Source organism: Nicotiana sylvestris, chromosome 1, assembly GCF_000393655.2.
Source record: "Nicotiana sylvestris chromosome 1, ASM39365v2, whole genome shotgun sequence".
Classification (NCBI taxonomy): domain Eukaryota; kingdom Viridiplantae; phylum Streptophyta; class Magnoliopsida; order Solanales; family Solanaceae; genus Nicotiana; species Nicotiana sylvestris.
In genome coordinates this window covers 183,013,833-183,025,645 of record NC_091057.1, presented here as the reverse complement: position 1 = coordinate 183,025,645, position 11,813 = coordinate 183,013,833, and the positions used below count along the sequence as shown (strand labels likewise).

The 11,813-nt window shown below is 39.8% G+C and overlaps 1 protein-coding gene across 1 annotated transcript; it reads left to right on the top strand.

Annotated features, from left to right (window-relative positions):
- Positions 1 to 1,567: 1,567 nt before the first annotated feature.
- LOC138877803 (uncharacterized) lies at positions 1,568 to 2,065 on the top strand. The gene has a single exon (XM_070157444.1). It carries the CDS (start codon positions 1,568 to 1,570, stop codon positions 2,063 to 2,065), a length of 498 nt encoding a protein of 165 aa, XP_070013545.1.
- Positions 2,066 to 11,813: the final 9,748 nt, after the last annotated feature.

Below are 11,813 nucleotides of genomic sequence, written 5' to 3'. Positions count from 1 at the left end.
GCAGTTAAATGGCGTGAGCAGGCATCTAGGGTAAAGCCTCCTATGAATGAGGTTGAAATGGTCATAGTTTTCCTTCAAGCTTAGGAAGTTGACTACTTCCAAAATATGATGTCCGCAATGGGTAAACCGTTCGCTGAAGCTATCAAGATTGGCGAAATGGTTGAAAATGGGCTGAAAGCGGGTCGAATTCTAAGCCAATCCACTATCAGATCTACCTCTCAAGCCATTCAGGGTGGGTCTGGAGGAATAGCAAAGGGAAAGAAAAAGGAAGAAACATTCATGGTAGTGTCAGGTGCAAGGAGAAACTGTACTCCCAGATCCCTTTTCTCAGAAAGGACCCCGCAACACTATTACCCTCACCAAGACTTGGCCTATACTCCTCAGCCATACTCGGTCATGAATGCTCAGCCTTATGTCCGGCCACAACAACAAGCCAACAGAAATCAAGCTCCATTTCCTAGAAACCAACCTCCTTACCAAACCCACTACAACCCCCGTCCTCTACAAAATAATTTCCACCCTCATGAACCGCCCAAGAGGCCAAATTTCACACCAATTGGCGAAACCTACTCTAGTCTATTACCAAAGCTTGTTCAAAATGGGTCTGCTACAGCATGTTCCTCAAACCAGGCAAAACCCAGCATCACCCGCTTACAGAGCTGGTATACGATGTGCCTATCACTCAGGGGCAGAAGGGCATGACACGGATGATTGCTGGACTCTGAAGAGAGCCGTAGAGAACTTGATAGAACAAAGGAAGATAGTGCTGAGGGATGAAGATGTTCCCAATGTGACCAACAACCCACTGCCAGCCCACAACAACGGGCCGGTGATTAGAATGATTTGTGAGGATAAGGAATTTGACCCAGCATTGAAGGCTATCATTTCCATTGCTGACGAAGAAAAGAAACCAAAAGTTGCCCCGAAGCAAGATAAAGGGGAGAAAAAGAAAGAAACCACCCCTCCAAAATCAGAGAAGAAAATTGAAGTTGAGACCGGGGCAACGCCTCCCAAAGATGTTGTTCTCTACATCCCTCAAAGCCGTAAAGAAAAGCAGATGACATTGAGTCCTCCCAGGAGATTCGAGCTGAACAAAACAACCCAGATGTATGTTCCCAAGGGGGTTTATGTGATGCGGGGGCCAATTAAGTCATCAAGGCTGAATGAGCCAGTGGTTATTGGACGCGCGCCACAGAAGCCCATGAAAGATCCTACTGCTGTGCCTTGGAACTACAACAAAATGGTGGAGACCTATAAGGGCAAAGAAATCCCAGGAGAAGTTAAAGAAAATAACCCTGTTGAAAAGTATTCCAATTTGGAAGAGGTGAACAACGCTACTAGAAAGCGCTTCCCACTTAAGAAGCCCATGAGTGCCGAAGAAGCGGAGGCTTTCTTTCAAAACATGAAAATGGTAGATTATGAGGTGATTGACCAGCTTCGAAAATTTCCCGAACAAGTCTCCTTGTTGGCTTTGTTGATGAACTCCGCCGAACATTAGAAGGTATTGATCAAGACCCTTAAAGAAGCATATGTGCCTGTTGACACTTCTATAAAGCAGTTGGAGAGAATGGCAGAAAGATTTTTCGCAATAAACCAGATCACTTTCAGCAAAAATGATTTGCCCTCAGAAGGGGCCGCACATAACAAAGCCCTGCACCTAACAGTCAAATGCAAAGGTCACTACGTGAAAAGGGTTATGTTGGACGGAGGCTCTGGAGTAGATATTTGCCCACTTTCAACTCTACAGCGCATGGAAATCGGGACCGAAATTATCCGACCCAACAATGTCTGCATACGTGCCTTCGATGGAATCAAAAGGGACACAATTGTAGAGATCAATCTAATTCTAACCATCGGCCCAGTAGACTTTGAAGTAACCTTCCAGGTTCTAGACATGGACACATCCTACAACTTTCTTTTAGGGAGGCCATGGATTCATGCAGCGGGGGCTATACCCTCTACTCTTCATCAGATGGTGAAGTTCGAGCATGAGGATCAAGAGATCGTGGTCCACGGAGAAGATGAGCAATCAATTTATCGGGACCCATCAGTCACATGTCTTTAAGCAAGAGAGGGGAGTGAGCACATAATTTATCAAGCTTTTGAAATTGTGGTTGCAGACCAGTACAAAGAAGGAAACCATTGCGCCCAACCCTTCCTTTCTAATGCATCAATCATGGTGGCCAAAGAAATAATCCGACATGGCTTCAAAGTGGGGAAGGGACTTGGGAAATCATTGCAAGGGATAGTTGAACTTATCACCCTGCCCACCAGTGAAAAGTTCTTTGGGGTAGGCTTCCGACCCACTCCAGCTGATATAAGATGGGCAGATGATAGAAAGAATGATGGTTGGGTCTTGCCTCAGCCGGTTCCGCATCTGTACAGAACATTTGTCAAGCCAAAATACCAGAAGAAAGAAGAAGATGAGGCATTTACTGCCGAAGAGATTGAAGAGATCTGTGGGGCAATGAGGAAGATACTATATGAAATCCACATGTTCCAGCCAGGGGAGGGCTCAAGCACCGCTGAGGTGCTGTATATGGGACGCAATGCCAAGTTGCAGAATTGGAAGGCTACGACATTCCCAATCAGGCAGGAGTCCCGGTAGACCTGTCCTGCCACTTTTTCTGCATCGCGAGTTATGTCAGGGTGTAACTCGGATGTTTTTCTTTAGTTTCTTGTCTTTTAATTTCCAATGTAAACCCTGTTATCTTCAAATTCAAAGAAATGAAATCATATTTCATCGTCCATCCTTTTTATTCTTTCTGATTTTGTTATTTTTTCTATTTTTTCTTTCAGCTCTAATAATGTGGCTTTAAATAACATGACATGCTTGCGGACTTCATGCCCAGATCCAAACACGATGTTTAACTGCGAAAAAATGAACCAAGAACCGGAATATGATGAAGAAGAGGCTTTTAAGGAAATAAATCGAGAATTAGAACAATTTGAGAATAAACCTAAACCAAACTTAAATGAAACCGAGCCGGTTAATTTGGGTAGCTCTGAAGAAGTCAAAGAAACCAAGATAAGCATTCATACAGATGAAAGAACCAGGGACGCATTGATCCAACTTTTGTTTGAATTCAAAGATGTCTTTGCTTGGTCATACGATACATGCCAGGATTAAGTGTCGATTTAGTGGTCCATAAGTTGCCAACCTACCCCGATTATTCCCCTATCCAGCAAAAATAGAGGAAGTTCAAAATTGATATCAGTGACAAGATTAAAGAAGAGGTCACAAAACAGTTAAAGGCGGGAGTGATCCGAGTGGTCCGATACACCACATGGCTGGCTAATATAGTTCCTGTGCCAAAGAAAGATGGGAAAATCCGGGTGTGCGTTGACTACCGAGATCTGAACAAAGCAAGCCCCAAGGACAATTTCCCTTTGCCAAACATCCACATCCTTGTTGATAACTGCGCCAAACATGAAATACAGTCTTTTGTGGATTGTTACGCAGGATACCACCAGGTGTTGATGGATGAAGAAGATGCAGAAAAGACAGCTTTTACCACACCTTAGGGCACTTACTGTTATAGAGTCATGCCATTTGGTTTGAAAAATGTCGGGGCAACCTACACGAGGGCCATGACTGCCATTTTTCATGATATGATGCACCAAAATATAGAGGTGTATGTGAACGATGTAATCATCAAATCCAAAACCCAAGATGACCAAGTTCGGGACTTGAGAAAATTCTTTGAGCGGCTGCGCAAATATGATTTGAAGCTGAACCCAGCCAAATGTGCATTTAGGGTACCATCCGGCAAACTCTTGGGATTCATAGTCAGTCGGAGGGGCATCGAGTTAGATCCAACAAAGATAAAGTCTATTCGGGATTTGCCTACTCCAAGAACCAATAAAGATGTTATGAGTTTGTTGGGAAGATTGAATTACATCAGTCGTTTCATTGCTCAGTTGACCTCTACGTGTGAACCCATATTTAAGTTGATAAAGAAAGATGCGGCAATCAAATGGACAATTGAATGTCAAGAAGCTTTTGATAAAATCAAGGAATATCTGTCAAATCTGCCAGTCTTTGTCCCACCTGAGCCAGGGAGGCCTCTGTTCTTGTACTTGACCGTCTTGGAAAATTCTTTTGGTTGTGTCCTCGGGCAATATGACGTGACCGGAAAGAAGGAGCAGGCCATTTACTATCTGAGCAAGAAGTTTACTAGTTATGAAGCCAAGTACACTTTATTGGAAAGAACTTGTTGCGCTTTGACATGGGTCGCTCAGAAGCTGAGGTATTATTTGCAAGCTTACACCTCCTACCTCATAACCAGGTTGGATCCTTTAAAGTACATATTTCAGAAACCAATGCCCACTTGGAGATTAGCAAAGTGGCAGATCTTGCTCACGGAGTTTGACATAGTCTATGTCACTCGCACGGCAATGAAAGCCCAGGCATTAGCGGATCATTTGGCTGAGAACTCGATTGATGATGAGTACCAACCTTTGAGAACTTACTTCCCAGATGAAAAAGTAAATTCAGTTGAGGCAATATCTGAAGACACTCATGCTTGTAAAATGTTCTTTGATGGGGCGGTAAACGCAAAAGGTGTTGGAATTGGGGCAATTTTGATCTCACCCACTGGTCAGCACTATCCAGCCAAAGCTCAGCTTCGGTTCTTCTGTACAAACAACACCGTATGAAGCTTGCATTATGGGTATAAACATGGCAATCGACCAAAATGTCGAAGAGTTGTTGATCATGAGAGACTCAGATCTGATTATCCGGCAAGCCCAAGGAGAATGGGAAACCCGAGATGTTAAGCTTATCCCTTACAAGAAGCATGTGGAAGACCTCAGCAAATGATTCAAGTCAATGGAGTTCAGGTACATTCCTCGTTGTCACAACGAATTAGCCGACGCACTTGCTACTTTGGCCTCAATGTTGCCGTATCCAGGCAATGCTCACATAGATCCCTTGGAAATTCAAATCCGGGAAAGGCATGGTTATTGTAATACAATTGGAGCAGCACCAAATACCCAACCATGGTACCATGATATCAAAAAGTTTCTGAAAACTCAAGAATACCCCGAGCAAGCCAGTGGAGACCAAAAGAGAACCATTAGACGACACGCAAGTGGTTTCTTTTTGAGTGGGGATGTCTTGTACAAGAGAACTCCGGACCTCAATTTGTTAAGATGTGTCGACGCAGAAGAGGCTGGAAGAATCATGCATGAGGTACACGCGGGAGTATGCGGGCCCCACATGAATGGGTATGTTTTAGCAAAGAAAATCATTCGAGCGGGTTATTACTGGATGACCATGGAAAAGGACTGTTTTAGTTTCGTTCGGAAGTGTCATCAGTGTCAGGTGCACGGTGATTTGATTCATGCACCTCCCACAGAACTGCATCCCATGTCTGCACCTTGGCCATTTGTTGCCTGGGGCATGGACGTCATTGGGCCAATCGAGCCAAAAGCCTCAAATGGACACAAATTCATACTAGTTGCCATTGACTACTTTACAAAATGGGTTGAAGCAATCACTCTCAAGTCTGTCACCAAGAAAGTTGTGGTAGATTTCGTGCACTCCAATCTTATCTGCCGTTTTGGCATTCTTACAACTATTATAACAGACAATGCTGCAAACTTGAATAGTCATTTGATGGGGGAGATATGTGAGCAATTCAAGATAATGCACCGAAACTCTACTCCTTATCGGCCTAAAGGCAATGGTGCCGTTGAAGCAGCAAACAAAAACATCAAAAAGATTTTGAGAAAGATGATTCAAAGTTCCAGGCAGTGGCATGAAAAGTTGTCAGTTGCATTGTTGGGAAATCGCACTACTGTGCACACATCAATTGGAGCCACCCCGTATCTTTTGGTTTATGGCACGGAAGCCGTCATACCCGCCGATGTTGAAATCCCCTCTCTCCGAATCATTGTTGAAGCCGAAATTGAAGACAGTTAGTGGGTTAAAACCCGTCTGGAACAATTAACCTTGATCGATGAAAAATGAATGGATGCGGTCTGCCACGGGCAGTTGTACCAACAAAGAATGGCTCGTGCCTATAACAAGAAAGTGCTTCCTAGAAGTTTTGAAGTGGGACAACTCGTTTTAAGGCGTATTCTTCCCCATCACCAGGAAGCAAAAGGAAAATTCGCTCCTAATTGGAAGGGCCCATACGTCATCAGAAAGATATTGTCGAGAGGAGCATTGTATCTGGGCGATATCAAAGGAAATGATCCTGAAGCAGCTGTAAATACGGATGCAGTCAAAAGGTACTAGTTTAGTCTTTCTGTAACAACAACATTGTCTGATTGGGAGGACGAAGACTTTTATTCTCGCTACCCAAACACTATATACCCTTTGCAAACCCATTTGTGCCGGTTACTCTTCTTTGATTTCCCTCTTTAGAACTTGAAAGTGTTATTGAAAAAAAAAAGAAATGAAAAAAAAGAAGAAGATGTTTTCCTGAACTACGTTTGACTTGATTCCGAAAGGATACATAGGCAGCCTCTCTATGGGGTTCAGTCACACCAAAATAAAAATCCAAATTCACTCAAAAGTGAAACTGAGGCAGATGTTGTAATGGTCCTGCGATAATCCCGCTTGAATGGTTCCAAAGTTGTAATTCGATCCAAATCATTTTTACCCAAATCCTTTCAAGTCCTCCCGATCAATCGGTGAGAATGTTCAAGGATCAGAGAATACAGCTACTTGGATCTGATGCAATAAAAATGAGAGAGTCTTATTGGTGAAAACCCACACGGGCACCATAAGGTGACAGTGAGCAGAAAAATTGAAAATGAGAGAGCCTGGTTAGTGAAAACTCGTAAAGAGTACTATCAGGCGACGACGAGAAGAGAAATGAGAGAGGTCGATTGGCGAAAACCCGCAAAGGGCGTCGTCGATCGAAAAGAAGACACTCCCCATCACTGAAAGAGTCCTGGCCAGGTTTCTCGATTGGAAGATGTGGTTCACAATGAGTTGGATAGTTGTGCATATCGAATATCCAGTCCAAGAAGCATGTCATGTCTATTGAAGTCTGCATGCACCCCAGATAAGTCCTTCTTCCCCCAAAAGGGACGCTTCTCCTTAAATTCATTTTTTCTTGTCATTTCTTTACTTTTCCTTGAATCCCTTTCGGTCTAACTCTGTTCCGAAACTAATATAAAGAAAAGGTGGCAAGATTGGTTTTACAGGATTTTGTTTAATAAAAGCCAAGTCCAAAGAAAAGTACCCAGCCTCAGTGGGTGCATCAAGTCGATCCCAACTGGCCATGATAGCCAATGCTCTGAAATCAGAGTTATTGAAAATGAAAAGAAATCCAAAGTCAAAAGCCCCTAGAAGCAGATTAAAATGAAAGGGCCAAAGCCCTATATGGGTGAGCCGTCATGATAAATTTTGAAAAGTTGAGTTCCTCGGTTTTAGGAGAGAGACCAATCTTTAAGAAAAGCCAACAAGCGGTAGAGGTTCTCGCCAAAAGAGTTGGGCCGAGATCAAGTGATCAAAAACAATGAAGGCCACAAAACCAACCACCGTTTCAAACTAACAATTGTTCTTTGTTTGAAAATTGAAACAGGTGCAATCCAAAGCAACAGTACAAGAAGCAGGTGTAACCAAAATGGAAAAAGAAATGTGCAAGTGCTAGAAATAGCTTAGCAACAATAATCAACCCAAAAGGGAAGTCTCCTCCAAAGTCTTTCCTGCATTTGTTTTACTAAAAAATGAATTGAAAGAAAATAGATAAGAAGAAAATAAAAAAAGGTAGTTTAGAAGCCCCAAAATCAATCTTTTACCTTTTTGCCAACATTAGGGCTCCAATCCCTGAGTTGAGATTTTAGACATAGGGTATTCGTTCCCTAGTCGCATTTTGCCAACATTAGGGCTCCAATCCCTGAGTTGAGATTTTTAGACATAGGGCCTCCATTCCCTAGTCGCATTTTGCCAACATTAGGGCTCCAATCCATGAGTTGAGATTTTTAGACATAGGGCCTCCATTCCCTAGTCGTCTTTTGCCAGCATTAGGGCCCCAATCCCTAAGTTGAGATTTTAGACATAGGGCCTCCATTCCCTAGTCGTCTTTATTGCCAGCATTAGGGCTCCGATCCCTGAGTTGAGATTTTTTAGACATAAGGCTTCCATTCCCTAGTCGCCTTTTGCCAACATTAGGGCTCCAATCCCTAAGTTGAGATTTTAGACATAGGGCCTCCATTCCCTAGTCGTCTTTATTGCCAAAATTAGGGCTCCAATCCCTGAGTTGAGATTTTTAGACATAGGGCCTCCATTCCCTAGTCGCATTTTTTGCCAACATTAGGGCTCCAATCCCTAAGTTGAGATTTTTAGACATAGGGTCTCCATTCCCTAGTTGCCTTTTTGCCGACATTAGGGCTCCAATCCCTAAGTTGAGATTTTTAGACATAGGGCCTCCATTCCCTAGTCGCCTTTGGTCAACATTAGGGATCCAATCCTTGAGTTGAGATTTTTAGACATAGGACCTTCATTCCCTAGTCGCTTTTTGCCAACTTTAGGGCTCCAATCCCTATTTGAGATTTTAGACATAGGGCCTCCATTCCCTAGTCGCCTTTCTTTTCCAACATTAGGGCTTCAAGCCCTGAGTTGAGATTTTTAGACATAGGGCCTCCATTCCCTAGTCGCCTTTTTGCCAACATAGGGTATCCACTCCTTAGTCGAGGTTATTTTAGATATAGGGCTCCATTCCCTAATCTCTTACTCCTAAAGACACGCAATCCTTATTTTACCGCTTTCAAAACAAAAAAAAGTTTAGATTTTAGTTACAAATAACTTACAAAATTTTCCTAGTGAAAACTGGGGCAGAAAAATTTCGTTCGTTTATTTGTTTTGGTGTCTGAGCAGGTTTGGCCTCGAGGCACAAGGTCTGAGACAACCAAAAGAATGAGTCTCAATCCAAAATAAAGAAAAGAAGAAAAGGAGCAAAAAGAAATGAACTCAAAGTGTTGATGTGGAGAAAGATGTGGACTGTTCAAGATATGATTGAAGTCACAAGCTTCGCATGTCCCGCCTTGATCCGAAAAGCTGAAGAAGAATGAACCAGTAGTTGCAGCTAACGAGCATCAAGATTCAGATCAGAGTCTGCAGGAAGAACCAGTCAAGATCAAGGACAAGTTTCACAAGACTCATAGATAGTAATCTTGTAACTCATAGCTGATAGGCTTGTTTAGTTTCTCTTTGATTTTTGATATAATAACAGGATCGCGGACAGGAGCCTCGATGGAACCTCACTCGACTCCTCAACTCATCATTCCATCATTTTTCTTGAACTACACGCGACCTGACTCCCTTATAACCTGGGATATGTAGGCTGTCCAAAACCAAGACTCGGTTGCACCCTTTCTCTTATCCTTATTTCTTCTCTTTTGAATAAAGATATATTCAAAAATTAGTCACATGACTCACCTTATCTTTGCTTGAAAACTCTTCATGTTTCCAAGCAAAGAGGGGCAGCTGTGAGCACCTAATTTTTGACAATATTTAATTTTTTTTGTCACTTCTTCTATGTAAATATTTTAGGGGGTTTTAACATACAAATTTTTAGCTTTGTTATACTTTTTATTATAGGTTAAAAATACAAAATTTTAGAAGGTGAATTATTACTATTAATATTATTTTATTTTTATTCTTATTTTTTTATAATAATAAAAAATCCGAAAAATATTAAATTTTTTTAAATTTTCGGGAAAGATTTAAAAGAATAGGAAAAAGGGAAGTATGGAATTAAAAAAAAAAAGTAAAAGTAGGTGGAATTCTCTTTTAAAAAAGTAAAAGAAAGTGAAAAATTAAAAAAAAAAAAGTAAAGTTTTGTGGAAATTTTTAAAAATAAAAAGTAAAAGAAAGTTGGAATTAAAAAATAATATAAAGGTAGCTGAAAATTTTAAAAAATTAAATTAAAATAAAGTAGAATTTTTTAAAGAAAAGATAAAGAAAGTGGATTGTTTTTTTAAGAAAAGTAAAATAAGTGAAATTCTCTTTTAAAAAGGTAAAAAAAGTGAAATTTTAAATAAGATAAAAGTAATTAAAGTTGGAATTTAAAAAAATAAAAGAAAAGAAAGGTGGTAATTCTTTTTTATAATAAAAAGCAAAATGTAAGTGGGATTTCTTTTAAATAAAAAAATAAAAAATAAAAAATTCTGAATTTTTTGAAAATTCTCCTATAAATAGAAGAGAAATATTCGAAGAAAAGAAGAGAAGAGAAGAAAAAAGAATATTGAGAGAAAACAAATTTTCTTCTTCTATGCTAAAGAGAATTTCTACTAGTTTTATTTTTTCTACCTATTTCTTTCAACAACAAAAAAATATATATCCATTCATTACCTTGTTTAAAAAAAAATACCTCAAAAACAGGAGCTAAATCACACCAAAAATCAAATCCAAAAGCTTCAAACTCAATTTAAAAGATAGCCCAAAATACTAGCCCGAAGAGGTCGAAGTTGAGTTCGGTTCGAAAGGTTTCCGCTCGTTGCCTCTGATTGTGGTTCATTTGCACATTAAATTTGATGGTTTTTTGCTCCATATGTATTGAATAAGATCTTCATCTATAAAATGTTCATTATTTTCTTAACCAATGTTTCCATTATTTTTCTTTCACCGTATTTCCTTTTGATTTGTATATTATATTTTGGTTATCTACCAACTTGAAAGATATGAACAAAAAAATGAAGGAAGAGCATCAAGAAATAGAATTCGTGAAAGACAGAATGAGTTTCTTCAATGAGATTGTAGTTCATAGGGAAAGATAGGAAAATGTATTCAAAATGGAGAGAGAACGATGTAATAGCTTGGATCCAAATTAAAGGATGTTAAGTCAATAGCAAATTTGATACCGACATGGGTGATTAGGTCCATAATAACTCAAATCATATATTTCTTCAATAATAATTCCATATTCATAAATCATGACCTTGCAATAATCTCAAAGTAGTTTTAGGAAGAAACATAATCATGAATATTTGTAGTTTGCTTTAAATTGAATACAATCCTTTTAGAATAATCGAGGCGCGCCATGCCAAATAAAATCTCAAAACTCATGGCCCTCATTTAATTAATTTTAATCCTTAGAAATCGAGGCGTGCCATTTAGTTGAATTTTCCATGGCCCTCGCAAACTTGAAAGTGCGTAGTTGCTTTAGGCGCGCTATTTTTTTTTAAAAAAAAAGTTAATTTCCTAAACTCGGGTGTGCATTTTATGTGACTTAAATCCAAATCTCAACAACGTTAGATAAAATGTATCGTGGACCGCGGGTGCATTTCATGTGACGTGGTTCAATACGTGTTTTATATGACGTTGAATTTTTCCAAAAAAAAAATTAATTAAAAGCGGCTAATAAGTTAAAAATATACCATAGGTTGAAACATGTTTTAAAAATCAGATAATATGCCAATTGTAATAGTTTAAGCGACCGTGCTAGAACCAATCCGGGAATGCCTAACACCTTCTCCCGGGTTAACAGAATTCCCTACTCAGAATTTCTGGTTCGCAGACTTCAAAAGGAAAGTCGAAATTTCCTCGATTTGGGATTTAAAATAAATCGGTGACTTGGGACACCAAATAAACTATCCCAAGTGGCGACTCTGAATTGAATAATTAATCTCATTTCGAATAATGTCACTTAAATTGGAAAAACTCTCTTATATACCTTCGGGTGTGTAAAAAGGAGGTGTGACAAAAGTGTGAATTCAAAATTTAATATTTAGACTATTTTTTATAGTATTCACACACATATAATAGTTGATAACAAAAATAATATGCTCAATTGGATTCTACTATTCTAAATCTGCCTCTGTCCTTTGGCTAGTGCCGAAGTTATATTCCAGCT

Bases quoted from the DNA above. Each gene is read 5' to 3' on its own strand.
- LOC138877803 (XM_070157444.1), top strand. From the start codon at position 1,568: ATGGCAGAAAGATTTTTCGCAATAAACCAGATCACTTTCAGCAAAAAT.